Genomic DNA, 17,915 nt, shown 5'->3' with positions numbered 1-17,915 from the left:
TCTGCTATTGATTACAAGTCTTGAGGTCATATTTAAATGTGGCTGAAATGACAGAAATGTTATTTACTCTCTATTGTACAAGCTTTCTTGCTGGTCTATGTTGTATGCATGGCCGAGGGAGATCTCCACTGAGAAATGTTAGCAACACTTTCAACTTGTTCAAAACATATGCCATGAAGGACATAGGCATATACTTAATGCTCAGAGAATATTAATTTAACAAAAACATTATTCTAGGGAAGTGTTATATAAGGTTTTGAATAATTTCAGCCAGTGGCTTAGAAAATAGCACTAACGAGCTACAAAACGGGTCCCTGGAAATTGTGCACTATTGTGTACAATGTCATCCATTTTGTATGACATGTTACGATTTCCAATTCGTACAATAGGTTACAAATTTGTAAGTGCTTAAGTACCCGTCACTGTCTTTAAGAAGTGATCTCATGGCATATTATTTGTCATTCAATACTGTCAAATGATTATGTTGCTCTGCAGAGATAATGACACACTACATGACTCAGGCTTTGTAAACAAAACATGATCCTGTTATGCCAGGAGTGGAGGAGCCACTGACTATTACCTCCCCAATGGCCACTGTGATCAAAATAGCTGCTATCCAAAGCCAGGGAAGGAAACTGATAGAATCCTCATCGTCTCTAAAGAATTTACAGCCACCAAGAGGGCAATTTCAAGTTATTTCTTTGGATAACATAGTGTGAACTATTTGGGCTGTGGATTCAGTGTCCCTGTTGTCTGTCTCCGCCCTGCAGGTGAGAATGCGGTCCAGGTGCAGCACAGCCATGGAGGGCCCAGACGACGGACAGATAAACCATGTCACCCAGCCCACCAAATCCTTCCCAAAAGAGGAGGGGGAGAACACACCAGAGCTGGTGAAGAGGAAAATGAAGGTCCAGCGAGAAGAGAAAGAGGTGAAGTCAGTGGTGTCTGGATCAGCGAAAAGGCCCCAGACAACCACAGAGAGCAGCAGAGGACAAAAGAAGGCAGCGGGGCTGACAGATCTCTCTAAGGAGGACCTTCTCCGTCTGCTGGGAGTCATGGAAGGAGAGGTGCAGGTGAGAGGTTCTCCACTAACACTGTGCTGCTGTGCCCTGGTCAAAAGTAGTGCAATATATGCAGTGGCATAAAGTACTTAATAAGTACTTTAAAGTATTTTTACTTAAGTTTTTATTTTTACTTATTTTTACTTCGTTTTTTGGGAGTATCTGTACTTTACTATTTAGATTTTTGGTAACTTTTACTTCACTACATTCCTAAAGAAAATAATGTACTTTCTACTCCATACATTTTTTTCTGACACCCAAAAGTTTGACAGGAAAATGGTCCAAATCACACACTTATCAAGAGAACATCCCTGGTCATCCCTACTGCCTCTGATCTGGCAGACTCACTAACTCACTAACAACAAATGCTTTGTTTGTCATTTATGTCTGAGTGTTGGAGTGTGCCCCTGGATATATGTAAATAATATAGAAACAAGAAAATTGTGCATTCTGGTTTGCTTAATATAAGTTGAAATGATTTATACTTTTGACTCTTAAGTACATTTTAGCAATTCCATTTACTTTTGATTCTTAAGTATATTTAAAACCAAATACTTTTAGACTTTTACTCAAGTAGTATTTTACTGGGTGACTTCCACTTTTACTTGAGCCATTTTCTATTAAGGTATCTTTACTTTTACTCAAGTACGACAATTGAGTACTTTTTCCACCACTGTATAGGGAATAGGGTGCCATTTGGGATGCAGTCAGAGAGTTTCTCCACTGACACTGTGCTGCTGTGTGCTAGGTAACAGCTAACATTGTGGTAAGTGGTTTGTGTTATATTTGGCAGGTGGTAACATTTCAGCCTCATCATCTCAGTCTATGTGTCTGGCTTGACATGTTACTGTGACCAGGAGTGCGTAACCCAAGAGTCATGATGCTGACTCACTGCTGTTGAGAGTCAACCTCAGCATCAGCAGCTATTAACTCTGGTACCTTCCCACGCTGCCCCATTCTGTGTGTCCTAATGAAAGTGTTAAGCCTGCTGTTCATTATTTTCTTAATGGAGTTCCATTTATAATCAAGCCTCAATAGAGTACCACAGTATGAGTCATAAAACCCACAAAACCTAGTGGTCAAACAGGGAAATGGTTCCAATCGTTTTTCCACTATTCATTTTTCCAATAGGGGATTTTAGAAACACTTACAATAAGGGCTGTGTTTTGTGTAGGCTCACCCTAGCGTGACGTTTTGATAACCGTGTAAATCTCTCTTGAATTTGATCAATATATTCGGCTGTATTTCCCCCAAATGAGGCTATCATGCAGAACTAGAAATACCACGATGATCTGCACGAGACTGCCGACTCGAGGCAAAGGTAAGTATCTCTGGATTAACTATCTAATGTTAGCTCAATGTAGTAATTAATAAATGGGCTACATTTCTTTAAATGGACAATTCTGTTAACTGTCTTGGGCAAATTTTAAAATACACAATACCTGTTAGCAAAGATGTCAGCTAAAGCAGACGTGCAGGAGCTTGCTGGGATTTGCAGCCTTGCAGCATGATGTCTACTTTGATGCTAATTATCATTTTCAAATCTGAGAAAAAAAATAGAGCCGAATATATTGATAAATCACCGTGTCCGAGAGATTTACATGGTTATGAAAACGTCACACCGGGTTGCGGTTCAATCTCATAAAAGACACACCCTCGTCCACTAACCCTCACCTTATGACCTTGGGGGAATCCCCGTCAACATATTGGTGGACGGTCCAAATGATTAGCCAAGCAAGTGAAGTTTGCGATGTAAACCCACGTTTTTAGTCAAGTTTGCGAGTGGACAAAAATTTAAACCTCAACATTTGGAGTCAACATACAAGTGTAAGTAAAAACGAATGTAAATAAGTTCGAAATTGTGCTACTAATGCACATGACGGCTCAAACACGTCTCGTAAAAGTAATGATGTTTTTGTTTGGTTAGCTTTTGGAAATTGTAGAAATTAAACATTTTCCTTCAGAAGTTCCAGCTAGGCAGGCTAACATTATTTAGCATTTGCTAGCCATTATACAGTAGGTGTATATTCATAATTATATATTTAATGTAAGTAGACATGCAATCATAATTGACTGTAGTGCATATAAAGCACCGACAAGCTACTGGTGGCTGAAAACACAATCATCGCGGGATGAATGAGTGCCGAATTTCCGGGCATTCCTTCCTCCTTCGCCCCTTTTTATTATGAATTTATTTTATTCATAATACAAAAATCTCCTCTTTGCCCCTTGCCCTGAAAGTGTATACTCGTCAGACGTCATGAGACGTCATCAGAAGTGTCCAATTAATTTGAGGGCTGAGGGGATAGGGTGTCTTTTGTGTTTTGACTGCAAGCCTACACAAAATACAGCCATTTATTAAGTGTTTCTAAAATCCCCTATGGGAAAAATGAATGGGGGGGAAAAACAATTGGAACCATTTCCGTGTTTGGTAGCTAGGTTTTTATGACAACTACTGTGGGGCTCTATGGAGGGAGTGATGCTGCCATCATCTCTTTCTACATCCAGTTTATTTGTTTAGACATGTTGACTTTGCAAAGTTGCAACTTGGGCTAAACACACGTCCTCCTTTTACACCTTATGTTGAAATCCAACCCTGAACATGTTGAAATCCAACATGCTCTGAATGTATTAACACTCAAGGTCTTGTGAACAGAATGGTCTTGTTCATACTAAATTACTTGTTAATGATATTCTAGAACAGTGGTACGGCAATAATTAAACTCTATTAATCATTTATAAGGAGCGAGATAAAGAAGGGTCTTGTCCTTCAGGAATGTATAATGCTGTCCCAAATGGCAGCCTATTCCCTAGTGCACTACTCCAACCTGGGCATATGGGGTCGGTTGAGAGAACTTTTGGATTGCATTTGTATGAGGGGAGACACTCAGGGGTCTAGCTAAGGAGAACAGCACCCCCCTGTGGGGAGAGTTGAGCTCACAGTGCAGGAAAACCACTGAATGTGCTGTTTATTTTAAATAGTTGACCCACCCTTGGTCACTTAAATATTACAATGATCATACTTCAAAATAGTTGTATAGGGTCACCCATGTATATTCTCCAACCCTAATCTAGCACACCTGACTCTAATAATTAGCTGGTTGATAAACTGAACCAGGTTAGTTATCTGAGGTTGGAGCGAAAACCTACAGAAGGGTCTCTCCCCAGGAACAGGGTTGGTGAGCAAAACAGAACTTTTACCAATAGTTTCCTTTGACTGAGCTGGCCGTCACGCCATACAGAAGTTAAATAAAACTGAAAAGTTATCAAAAAATGTATAAATATTTATTAAAAACAGATCAGAGGATAAAATATAGAACATACAACAAAAAGGCTACAAAAAGAATAACACTTGAACCTTAAGCTACATCGCATGTCTAGCCTCTTACCACATTGTCAAGAACTCCCCAAACTCTTCTCAACCTCCATTTTTTTAAAGGAGAAATGCAATCAGGTGTGGGCAATAACCAATTAGGGGTGTGGCCCACAAACCTGCATACAATTAACTGACCAAACAAACTGAAGGACATGTAGTTGAAAGATTAAGTGGACTTACATGGATAAAAGTATGGAATACTGATAAACCTAGGCCCAGTTCAACAAATGCAGTTCTCACAACACATTTAAAACAGTTAAAGGGGGAAGTAGTATCTTCACTAGGACACAAGCTTCACATTTCCCAACTCAAAAACAAAAGCAACCTCCAAGTGTCACTACTCACAACAACAAAGCCACATCCGTCAATTTGAAGTGGTTCAATTGTCATAGAGAATAAAGAAGGTAAAAATAATGTTATTGTCTTTGTCCCTGTGTGAATGGTTCTTAGGTGACCTAACGTGTCCCCCCTGCTCCTTCTGTCCGTAGGCCAGAGAGGATATCATCCACATGCTGAAGTCAGAGCGTCCGCGACCCAAAGCCCTGGAGGCCCATTACGGCTCAGCTGCCCCCATCAAACCCCTCCAGGCCTTGCAGAGAGACAGCCTTCTGACCAACACTACAATGCTTGGGGATAACGTCTATGAGATGCCCATGCAAGAGGTGAGTACCACTATAGACAGTTTGGTCTCATAGACGAGATATAACATAGTAAATGTAAATCTGGGACACTCACATTTGTATTATGTTTGGTATGCTTACATAAGGCAATCTCATCACAGATGATTTTAGCTAATTCGCAACTACGTATTACTTTTTAGCTACTTTGCAACTACTTAGCATGTTAGCCTACCCTTCCTCTAACCTTAACCTAATTCCTAACCTTAACCCATACCCTAGCTATGTTACGTTTACCCCAGAGTCCAGGTTGCTATAGAAGTTAATATCAAAATAAATATAGATGAACTATAATTCGCTATACAGTGTTGATAAAAAGGTAAATGTTTTTAATGACTATACTGGATAGATAAGTGTTTGAATGACTCAGACATGGTGTGTGCTCCAAATGGCACACTCTTCCCTAATAGCGAATTATTTTTTATCATATGGGCCCAGGTCAAAAATAGTACACTATATAGGGTGAAATTTGGAATGAAAACATGGTGGATGTCATTTGAAAACCTTCTAATATGTTGATCAGTTGGACCGGCTGGAGGACAAGCATCGCGAGACGTACAGGCGTATGCTGGAGCAGCTGCTGCTGGCCGAGAAGTGTCACCGCCGCACGGTTAATGAGCTGGATAGCGAGAAACGCAAACACACAGACTTCATGAACAAGAGTGATGACTTCACCAACCTGCTGGAGCAGGAGAGGGAGAGGTGAGAGAGAGTTGCATGTTTCTTATTCCATGTGTGTAAGTAAGTAGTGGCGTACTGCAGTTTTGCTAACTTTCTGCAATTCTACATATATTGCCATGGGGCAGAGAAATGTACAGTTTTATAGCTTAGCTCATGCTATTCTACATGTTTTGCAATGAGGCTAAGAGAATTTAGAATTTAAAGCTAATTTCCTGCAATTTTACACTGCCATGAACTTTTGCAGTTTTATAGCTAATCTCATGCTATTCTACACATTTTGCCATAAGTCAGAGAAAATGTTCCTGTTTTAAAGCTAATTTCCTGCAACACATATTGCTATGTTTTGCCATGACTATTTTACACATTTTCCAATGGCTTATGGTTTGTTTATATATTTGAGGTTTGGGGCCCCTGCCCCCCACCTTGTGGTAGCTGCAGTACGCAAATGAGTAATTACATCATGTTACAATTGGTTGTGTATCTGTCACTGCACTCTGCAAAACACAAGGCCAGCATTGCTCTAAAGTGCAACCATTTTGATCTCATATACTCCTGACATTTTATTTTGGTAGCACCAGTGCGACCAGGAAAGAAATCACCCAGATAATATTTGTTGTAATGATGGGCTTCACTGTGCAGTTGTTTCTGAGTGCCCTTGAGAGAGAACCTAGTGCAGATTCATACAATGTCTGTCTACCACTTTGTGTCGCCGGTTAGCTAAAGGCTTTCCCCTAAAACAAGTTAATGTTAACTGCAAAGTAGGCTTACCTGGAAGAATTGTATGATGATTTGTATCAATCGGGTGGTGTTTTGTTTTGCAAACTCTGCTATTGCGCATGCAGTACAGAAACACTGCCGGCCAAACACCAGTCTCTTGAGGTGCTCAATTGAAATTAAAGAGCAACTATACCCTTCAAAATAACATTTTATTTTTTTCCCCAGACCTCAGAAGGTCTCCTGATGTGGTTTAAGCATTGTTGTCCTTTTATAACAATGAAAAGGTGATTTTTTTTTATTTTTATTTTTTTTTTTTAAATTTGAGAGGGAGAACCTGAAAAAAAAGGGGGAAATCAGGGGTTACAAATCTGAGTGCTGGTGGACCAAAAAGGTAATTCTTTAGGCCCTGTTCATAAGCCATGTCACAGGTCATTACAAAACCAATCAGGGGCATTTGTTAAAACCTTATCCAGTCATGATACCTCATTAGCTAACTAACAACCAGGTTACTTTACCGGTATACTGTATCGAAACATTTGGGGGCACAGAAAGAAAGGGATAGCTTCTTTAGAAGACCAATGATCATAGCAATGAATGACTGATCTCTTGCATGTCATCGCTCACAACTTGACGCTCTTAAAGAGAGAGTGCAGCATTTAATGTAACGCATCTCCATATGTAGTACTTTTACACAATGTAGAAACCTAATATTCCATGAATTACTTTGTAAATTTCATGACAGGTTTTTGTATCAACATTTTTATACAGCGTTATTAGTTTATAGAGCATAACATGCTTCAAAGGTAGCTAGAATTCATATAGGTTCAATATGCTAAATCTCATTCCCAAAGCATATGTTCTGGTGCTCCTAGATTTTGTTGTGCTCCTAACCTTAAGTTGGGAGCACCAGTAAATGTTTTTAATTTAGAGCACACGGGGAAGCAAGCCCAAACAATACCAGACAAAGACCCAGGGACTAAGAGACGCTGAGGCAGTTTCAAAGAGCCCTGATGTAGCGTGTAGCCACCCAAGCTAGAGAACCCCTCAAAAGAGCTTGAACAGAGTCGAGGCTCAATAGAGTGATGAATTGACTCAACCAAAGAGAAAATTAGTGCCACTCTGTTAGTTAAGTGTCCTCACATTAGACCACAATGACGTAACAATTGTTATTGAACACAGCACATATGTAGAAGAGGTACTGACATGAAGTATACATTGTTACAACTATGATTTCCAGTAATATGGCAGTATTACATAGAATATATCATTATTTTATGGCATTGCTGTTAAAAAGTTGACACCCATTTGCCTTCATAGATATATAACTGTCACAAGCTGCGATTTACCCATTAAATCATTTTAGCTTCCTTTGATACCAACAGTTTGACTATGGCTTTAAAACAAGGATGATGAAGAGATTATTATTTTATTTTTTTATCCGATACCAGCAAGATGTTCCCAGGTGGAATTTATGAGGCTCATAACAGAGGTGGTATCCAGATGTCAAATCTAACCTGGCCCCCAGTACAGTGCTTCAGTGGTACCCAATTCCCCATGTAGTGCACTCCTTTCTACCAGGGCCCGTACGCCATGGTCAAAAGCATTGCACTATGTAGGCAATAGGGTGCCATTTGGGACACAGAACTGTCTGACAGTACCTCAAGACCTGCAAGTCAGGACGGAACACTGACATCATCTCTACCCAACACTAGAGACGGATCCTTATCAGATTACTATCTGATCATCCATGACGATGAATGGTTCCTCACCATCAGAACACTGCTAGCTCACACAGTACTATGCTATTTCTACTCCAGGTGTAAAACATTCCCCAATTGAAAGACCTCATGCCTCACTGAACCATTTACCCACAACATGAAAATATCGTAGAGTGTTTTGACAGTGGGTTGCATGCTAATTAATTAGTAGTCTTTTATGTAAGGAACAGATGGATGTTCCTATTTGAGGAACAAATGTTGTGTGTGTGACCTCGTCCATGAGCGAAAACCTGCCCAGCATTGCCAAATTAATCGCTGTGTATGCAAATAATTTCTGGCACTTATAATTGACCTTGTTTTACTTGTGCTAGAATTAATTGGCTGTTCATATGTTGTTAAGGACATTAACATACAAATGTGACCACTGAAGGTATCTGGGCAATTCCATGGTAAAGTTAAACAAACCATACAACTCTATACACAATTACTATATTTCCAAAATGTACACTGAGAATTTTACAAACACAGTGCCTTCAGAAAGTTTTCACACCCCTTGATTTTTTTTCTATATTTAGTTACAGCTGGAATATAAATCTGATTACATTTATATTTTGTGTCACTGGCCTATACACAATACTCCATAATGTCAAAGTGGAATTATGTTTTTAGACATTTTTATTCAACCCCTTTGTTATGGCAAGCCTAAAGTTCAGGAGTAAAGATTTCCTTAACAAGTCACATGTACTCAGTCTGTGTTCAATAACAGTGTTTAACATGATTTTTGAATGACTACTTCATCTCTGTACCCCACACATACAATTATCTGAAAGTTCCCTTAGTCGAGTAGTGAATTTCAAACACAGATTCAACCACAGACCAGGGAGGTTTTCCAATGCCTCTCAAAGAAAGGCACCTATTGGTAGATGGGTAAAAAAAAAAGCAGCCATTGAATATCCCTTTGAGCATGGTGAAGTTATTCATTACACTTGATGGTGTATCAATACACCCAGTCACTACAAAGATACAAGCGTCCTTCCTAACTCAGTTACCTGAAAGGAAGGAAACTGCTCAGTTTTCACCATGAGGCCAATGGTGCTTACAGCATTTAATGGCTGTTGACTGTGATTACAACTGAGGATTGATCAACAACGTAGCAATTAACTATGTCCTGAATTCAAAGCGTTATGTTTGGGGCAAATCCAACACATCACCGAGTACCACTCTTAATTTTTTTCAAGCATGGTGGTGGCTGCATCATGTTATGGGTATGCTTGTCATCGGCAAGGACTAGGGAGTTTGATAAAAATAAACGGAATAGCGCTAAGCACAGGCAAAATCCTAGAGGAAAACCTGGTTGTCTGCTTTCCAACAGACACTGGAAGACAAATTCACATTTAGGCAGGACAATAACCTAAAACACAATTAAGTGATAATGCCCGAGAAGCCAGTGTTTGGAAGCTATTGGCATGGGTGTTGTGCTCTCTTATTAGGACACTGTTCAGAGGAGCTAACTAACAACACAGCTAACACAACTTCAAACTGAAGCTGGAAAGACTGCAAACTAGCTGTTTTCAATTGACATTTTTCTATATGTCCATAAAAATTATGCCATCTGATTCATGATTTCGACTGGCTGAGAAACGCTGCCTGTCTTTCTGTCACATCCCGACTCCTGACCCCTACATGTTCATTACTATGGGATAGTTGGAGATCGAATTTGAATATTGAAACAATGTTACAAATGTCGGAGAGACCTACAGCAAGGTTTATACAAAGCTCTGCTGTTAAACTAAATGTTAGTCGAAAAGAAATGTGAGAATGTCTAGATGCTTTTTATAGTGGAGATTACGTTTAGAACTTCCCTGCCTGGGCTGATGAGACAGTGGATTGCGCAGTCAGATGGAACAGAATAAATAGGCATTTTAACATCATAGCCGGTGGTAACTTGTGGAATAGACACAGGCTGGAATGCTCTTTCAACCAATCAGCATTCAGGATTAGACCCGGACCGTTGTATAAGGCCAAACATACACTGCAGTTGCTTACCAAGAAGATGTTGAATGTTCCCAAGTGGCCTAGTTACAGTTTTGACTTAAAATAGGCTTGAAAATCTATGGCAAGACTAGCTGTCTAGCAATTATCAACAACCAACTTGGCAGAGCTTTAATAGTTATTTTAAGAATGTGAACATTTTGTACAATCCAGGTGTGCAAATCTCTTAGACTTACCCAGAAAGACTCAAAGTTGTAATCGCTGCCAAAGGTGATTCTTACATCTATTGACTCAGGGGTGTGAATACTTATGTAAATGAGATATTTCTGTATATCATTTAACATAATTTAGCAAAACATTTTAGAAACATGTTTTCACTTTGTCATTATGGGTTATTGTATGTAGATGGTTGAGGAAAAAATTGATTTTGAATCCAGGCTGTAACAACAATGTTGAATAAATTCACACCTGATGACCTGTTCATCCTCTCCCTGTGCCTCAACATGGGTGGCGCTCTCACTCTCTCGGACCTCTGCCATGACAATCAAATGAAATCAGAATGCAGGCAACAACTGTAGAGATGAGGAATTTAACTGATAGTGTCCTTAACTCAAATTCTCACATGATGACTTGTTCGTTTTTTTTACCCTGCCTCAACACGGGCAGGGCTTTCTCTCTCTCTCCACTGTCTTTGAACCCTGCAATAATCATGACCAAATACCATTATCATATGACACACGTCTGGCCTTAACAATGATGGGGTTAGCTCATTAACATGAATTAAGTTCTGCTTTCATTAGATAAATTATTGATTTACTGTCGGGAAATATAGCTGACTACATAGTACCAGTCTATTATAAATTGTTCCATGTAACTAGCTAGCTATTTAGCCATTCATTTATTTACTTAGTCCTCTGCACTCCCCCCAAAAATCTTATGTCCTGTATTTTTCTCTTCTTTGTCATTGACATCTCTACTAGCTACTTTTTCACAAAGGCAAACACTGACTCGCTGAGTGCTGTTCATCTGAAGCTGCAGTTGAAAAGGGGAAGATCCAGATGCAGTGATAGCTAGCTAATGTTAGTCTAGATAAAATAGCCAACCTAGCATTAAATCACTCGGTATAAAACCATTTTTAGTATCTCATAACCAATAGTTTGCTAGTTACACAACATGGCAATACATTTATAAAATGTTCATAAACTTTTACTAATTTTCAACATTCAAAACATGTATGCACTTGTGAATATAGATGCCCAGGGCTTGAGAATAACTTTTTTCATCACCATCCCAGAATTGTCCCGAAGTGCAATTTTCAACTATCCCAAACTGAAGATGAACATCCCAAATTAAAATACTTTGTTTATTTTAGTTTTGATTTGCCAACGTGTCTACTCTAGACCCTAGGTCATTCAGTGACTTAAAAGGCAAATAAGAGTACTACTGAAATAAATAGGACTGTCAACGGAGCCAGAAATTCACACACATGTGCCTCTAAAAAGGCCAATTAGAATAACATTCAAATCTATTTTTTAACTGACAAAATTAAAGGAAAACTTGAGGAAATGAGGGATACAAAGTATATTGAAAGCGGGTGTGGTTCCTGAGTTAATTAAGCGATTATGCTAAGGGTCATGTATAAAAAGCTTTCAAACACTTGTAGAATCTATGCCAAGGCACTTTGTTGGTGTTTCCTTTATTTTGGCAGTTAGCTGTACAACAATTAAAGTGTAGCCTAGGTGATGTCCACACCGATACTGATATGAGGGAGGTGCCAGGAAATATAGCCACACGTTAAGGCTTTTAATTACATAAAGGCTAAACTGCAGTAATGTTTGACAAATATAATGTAGGATTATTAACATTAGCATTTAATGGCTAAATTCTGACATGCGAGGCATGGTTAGTTCACAAGAGTGGAAAGGCAGGCCACTGGCCAGTGCATGTTGCACACTGCACACATGACCCACCCTGTGATATGAGCAGAGGCAGTCAACATTTTTGAAAACTATTTAACCATAAACTTGATTGGATATAACTTGGAAGTTCTATGCAATTTTATGAAACATGTCTTACCTTGTTTGAGTACACCTAGCCAAAATCAGACCATAGAAATGTTAAGGGAATTATTAAACCAGCATTTGTATCAAGTTCTATTGGTTTTCAAATCAACCTTCTTTCATTGTCCAGCAGCCAAAGAGACAATCCGAATCATATTAACAAACCATGCTAGTTGTTGCATCTTTAGATCTCCCCTCTTTCTAAAATTCTAACATATTTTCATCTCTGTCACAGGAAACCACTGGCATATGCAGTGTGCTTTCCAGAACAGTGTGTTCCCGCTAATTGCGTTTTGGAACAATGCACACACGGCGTAGCCTACTGCACTTATATTACCATTACTGCACTTATAACATGAAGAAATAGTTTATCAAAATTATTTTGCTAAATGTTCTGATCTGTTGCATCAGTCTCATTGCTTTAAAATGTATCAGTAAGAACAAATTTAAACAACATGCAACAATTTCAAAGACTTTGAGTAACAGTTCATATAAGAATAAGTCAATTTAAATAAATTCATTAGGACCTAATCTATGGATTTCACATGACTCGTCACAGATACCTTAAAAAATGTAGGGGGGTGGATCAGAAAACCAGTCAGTATCTGGTGTGACCACCATTTTTGCTTCATGCAACGCGTCACAGCTCCTTCGCATAGAGTTGATCAGACTGTTGATCGTGGCCTGTAGAATGTTGTCCGATTCCTTTTCAATAGCTGGATATTGGCGGGAACTGGAAACCGCTGCCGCATCGCCGCAGGAAGAATTTTGGGGACGTGGGAGCTGAGAATATTTTGGCCCACGCTACAGATGTCTACAGTATCAGTCCACTAATAGAGGACCAGTAAAGGCCTTAGTGAACTACTTTGGTTCGTCTTTTTTTTTCACGAGGAAAAGCATTCCTCATAAAGCTGGTTGAGAGAATGCCAAAAGTGTGCAATGTTGTCATCAAGAAAAAGGGTGGCTACTTTGAAGAATCTAAAATCTCATCGTCTGGGTTAGATGAGGGTTTGGCCAGGTGGGATGTCCTTGTCCCATCACACTCTAACGACTCCTTGTGGCGGCCAGGCGCATGCACGCTGACTTCTGTCTCCAGCTGTACGGTGTTACCGCCAACAAATTGGTGCGGCTGGCTTCCGGGTGTGTCAAGAAGCGGTGCGGCTTGGCGGGGTCATGTTTCGGAGGACGCATGGCTCTCGACCTTCCTCTCCCAAGTCCGTACGGGAGTTGCAGCGATGGGACAAGACTAACTCCCAATTGAATATCATGAAATTGGGGAGAAAAACAGGGTAAAAAGTACCAAAAATGAATAAATAAATGCTCGCATACACGCTGTCTGCCATCTGCCCAGTACAATTGAATTCTCCAGCGTGCCAGTGGCCATCAAAGGTGAGCATTTGCCCACTGAAGTCTGTTACGATGCCAAATTGCAATCAGGTCAAGACTATTTTGAGGACAATGAGCACGCAGATGAGCTTCCCTAAGATGGTTTTTGACAGTTTGTGCAGAGAATCTTTTGTTGTGCTAGCCCACAGTTTCATCAGCTATCTGGGTGGCTGGTCTCAGATGATCCCACAGGTGAAGAAGTGGAGGCCCTGGGCTAGCATGGTTACACGTGGTCTGGTTGTGAGGCCCGATGGATGTCCTGCCAAATTCTCTAAAATGATGCTGGTGGTGGCTTATGGTAGAGAAATTAACATTTAAAATTCTGGCAATAGCTCTGGTGGACATTCCTGCAGTCAGCATGACAATTGCACTCTATTGTGTGACAAAACTGTAGATTTTAAAGTGGCCTTTTATTGTCCCTAGCACAAGGTGCACCTGTGTTTAGGAGAAATGCTCACTAACATGGATGTAAACAAATGTGTGGCCAGTTTGAGAGAAATAAGCTTTATGTGCATATGGGGAAACTTAATAGATCTTTTATTTCAGCTCATGAAACATGGGACCAACACTTTGTTGCGTTTTATATTTCTGTTCAGTGTAATTGGTAGGTCAACCTTTTACTTGCGGACGTGATCTACACTGCCAGACAGTAAATCCTAACTTTAACCATTAGTGGGGGAAAATGCAGAACTGACCCACGATCAGCATCTAAGGGCAATGTCACCCTACTCCTGTTCTCAACCTGAGATTCACTTTGTTTTTCTGTGCTGAGGAGATGTAGAATGGCTGGTTCAGTGAACTGGTGAATGAATCGAGGTTTAGCGGTCTGTCGGACGTAGCATGGAGATGAAGGCCGATGACCTCAGTCATATTACCTTGTTGAAATGGCCAGTATCAAGCAAGTTGGGAACATCGAGCTGACCATCAACCGTACGTACATTTAGTTAAAGCCTTTAGCTAGGTTTATGTGGATGGAGCTTCTAGCAAATAGTAGAGGGAGTGTTGAAAATATGAAATGTTGTAATATTAGATTTGGAGGTTTTAATATTCATATTTTGTTTGAGTGGGTCACATTCAGAAACATGTGAAATGAGACTTGTGACCTCTGCACAATTCCAATGCATGCCAATTATTATAATCCACCTCCAAATGTAGTCCCCTCAAATGCATTACTTATTTGGTTAGTAGATGTCCATCTCCGGTTTTCTAAGATTTTGAAAGGTTTTTATAAAGTAGCGTTCTACTTTATAAATTCGAGCTTTGTCTGTGTGAGTCTGTAGCAAGCTATATACTTGCATGCTCTTGTGCTCGCTGATGCACAGATTTCCAGTTGCCCCCCGTCACCGATGACCTCCCCCCGCTCTGCTTGCAGCACCATGTGATAACACATTCCTCCCAGCTGCAGTCATCTCAGAGATTCCCTGCAGGTGATGTCATAGTGGACAACCCTGAGCACCTGTGATAGGATGCCAGTCAGTCCACAGGAGGGAGAGAACTTTGCTAAGCCACTTAGATCTTTGTTTGCATTTCATTCACCATGGCGGAACCTCTCCCGCTCCTTTTCTATGAGTTCTTTCAGTCAGTCGTTCTTCTTACGAGGAAATGGATACTGTATATTTTCTGAATTAAAATATATTGATATCACCATATCTGTTAATTAAACTGAAACAAAAAAAATCCAACAAGCTAATTCTGTTCCAGATGAAAAAAGTATTCCAATTAGAGTAGTTATTTTCAAATGTGACTTCCTTTCTGTTTGAAGATTCATTATAGTGATCGTTATAGTAACTGTAATTGGTATGACATTAGTTCAGTCTCTGCTGTGGGCTTAGCTTGGCCACAGACATGTTTTGGACATTCTTTGCCGTCACTGATAGGCCTCTGTCAACAGAGTGACTATGAATAGCCCTGACCACCAGGAAACATGCTGGTCACCTGCTAAAGGACTTATTCATAATGCCACGATAATCAGTGAAGTGACACCTGGCTCATATTCTTAACACTATCATCACCACTGAGAACGGGGGGAATAAAGGGAGTATCTTGTTGCAGAACTATATGTCATATCATAATTGGGCCTATGGGCTCTGGTCAGAAGTAGTGTACTATAAAGAGGAAAAACGTACCATTAGGAATGCAAACCAGATTATCTGGATACCTTGAAGTATGCCTGTATACTCTTTCCTGAAATGCTGGGGTAGCTAATTTGAAATATTTTTCGGTGGGTCATGCAACCTTTGACTCCTGTATTGCTGTTAATCTGGAGTATTTTCTACTTGACAAGCTGCCAGGCAGATTGTGTGAGGGCCACCCTGGACCTTGTGACACAGGTTTTATGACCAGTGACATCATCCGTGTGGTATTTGCATGATTCCACTTTAACAAGACCACAAGTGTTGCTCTCAGCCAGGAGTTATGGTCTGTGTCTGGAATGACACCCTAATTCCCTAAATAGTGCACTACTTTTCATCAGGGCCCATAGGGGTGGGTGAGAGCGCTGTTCTTTTAATTTTTTAAACCTGCAGTGCTGTAAATATCTGAAACCACTCTAGGATTGGGCTTCTGGTGCAGCAAATTCATCCTGTTGTGAAAATGTACAAGTCTTAATCTTAATTATTACAGTTTCATTTTTTTATTTAACCAGGTAGGCCAGTTGAGAACAAGTTCTCATTTACAACTGCGACTGTAATATGGATGTAGCATCCTACAAAGATCGAAATGTGGATTTACTTCTCTTTGCATTCAAGGGGCAGACAATTATGAACTAGTCTGGCACTAGTGTGACATTGTTCCCAAAACAACAACTTTCCCCTTGCATTGTTGCCTTGTTTCTATGGGAACATGGTTGGTTGCAAGATGGACAAGAAAAAATTGGGTCAGGCAAGACAACAGTTTGTGTTGGAAGGGGAAAGAAGCCCTGCTAACGTAGTATAATTCTATATACATTTACCTTTGGTCTAAAAGGCTGCTGCAAATCTACTGAAAATCTCACATACAATTCCCCTTCTCTGTTGGAGGAGAAAGGGGGAGAAAAGAGAGCAGGGGAACAGGAAAGATAGTGTGAAAAGCCTCCCCCCTGTCTTGAACCCCTCTGTGGCCAAACAAGGGCAGCACCATTCTGTGGCATAAATGGGAGGAGGGATGACATCACCACCAGCTAGTGGAGCAGGGATAATTTTACACAATTCACCTTTCACTGTCCATCGATGACATGTTTGGAATTTGATGGCCATTTCCTTGTGGATTGGGGGCCTTCTCACGACACAGTGAGAGGGAGCAGATGCCTGCCTGAATACAGCTCAGCACTATCTAAAGCACGCTAGGCAAGGACCTAGTTAATCCATCCCGACCAGTACTGGGTGAGTTTGAGCTGTTGAAACTTTAAGAAACAGTGTAGTCTGGCTGTTACAGTATCATGTGCATTGTTAGACCAGCTGCTGGTGGAAAATTTGTTTGTAATGCAAAGCAACAGCGGACAATGATCCGGACTCGCTCCTGATTATGCACTGAGTTTCTAGTGTGGTTGTGTGAGAACCATATGGAAGGGACCTGTTGCAGGCAGCAGACACTCTATAGCAGTTGCACAGAGAGGGACTCCCGCAGAGATTAGTTAAACATCTACTCACATTATTCCGTTAAGGTTCACTCCGTGTTAAGGACACTGGTTGTGTTTTTTTTTTAACAGTTCAGCTAGCATGTCTCTGATATTGTGGTACTTTGCTCAGTGTGAAGGGCAGTGTTGCCCCTGTTGGGGAGAATCATATGAGGGTTCAGGCTTCTAATCTGCCCCCCACCCCCTCCTTTGTTTCCTCTTCTATCATGCCTTTGCCATTTATTCTGCTTGCCTACCTCCCATCTGGGATCTCACCACTGCCCATGGGGTTTTGGGCTGGGGATAAGGAACTCATTCTGAGTCTGGTCAGGCTCCTCTACTCTGGGAAATGTTACTTAACTTTGGAGATTTGTGAGACATTGTAAGAGTTATAATACTTTTGTATTTTTATTGAAATGCTTTTTTTCCAGACTATTTGTAGTTTACGAACTCAAAGGTTCAATATTTGTAAGTACTATGTAGCAGTGTACAGGAACAGGCCTACATTGTTCCTGTACACTGTAATTACATCAGCAGGAACAATGTAGTAGATACAGTTTCACGGCCTCCTCATACAGAGGGGGATTTATTATTATTATTATCATCATCAGGTGAAACATCTGAATAAAGCCTATCAAATTGAAATGTAAATTCT

General features: G+C 40.3%; 1 protein-coding gene and 1 long non-coding RNA gene across 8 annotated transcripts in view; one reads left to right on the top strand and one right to left on the bottom strand.

Annotated features, from left to right (window-relative positions):
* LOC112217487 overlaps nt 1-17,915 on the bottom strand; it is a 47,142-nt gene that overhangs the window by 13,431 nt on the left and 15,796 nt on the right. The window lies entirely within an intron of this gene.
* The window catches only part of LOC112217480 (filamin-A-interacting protein 1), a 43,606-nt gene that overhangs the window by 13,337 nt on the left and 12,354 nt on the right, over nt 1-17,915 (top strand). For 4 of the 7 annotated variants that reach the window (XM_024377788.2, XM_024377786.2, XM_024377785.1 and 1 more), the window contains exons 2-4: nt 771-1,073; nt 4,926-5,099; nt 5,638-5,816. In XM_024377788.2, the coding sequence (XP_024233556.1) occupies nt 777-1,073; nt 4,926-5,099; nt 5,638-5,816 (650 nt within the window). In that variant the 5' untranslated portion in view covers nt 771-776. Of the gene's footprint in view, nt 1-770; nt 1,074-2,362; nt 2,383-2,727; nt 2,889-4,589; nt 4,842-4,925; nt 5,100-5,637; nt 5,817-17,915 lie in introns of those variants that run through there. The other 3 variants (XM_042300645.1, XM_024377789.2, XM_024377790.2) reach the window with 3 other exon arrangements.

The sequence above is a fragment of the Oncorhynchus tshawytscha genome, linkage group LG18, assembly GCF_018296145.1.
Source record: "Oncorhynchus tshawytscha isolate Ot180627B linkage group LG18, Otsh_v2.0, whole genome shotgun sequence".
NCBI classification, from domain to species: domain Eukaryota; kingdom Metazoa; phylum Chordata; class Actinopteri; order Salmoniformes; family Salmonidae; genus Oncorhynchus; species Oncorhynchus tshawytscha.
Note: the sequence above shows the minus strand (reverse complement) of the source record. Positions and strands in the feature narration are given on the sequence as shown.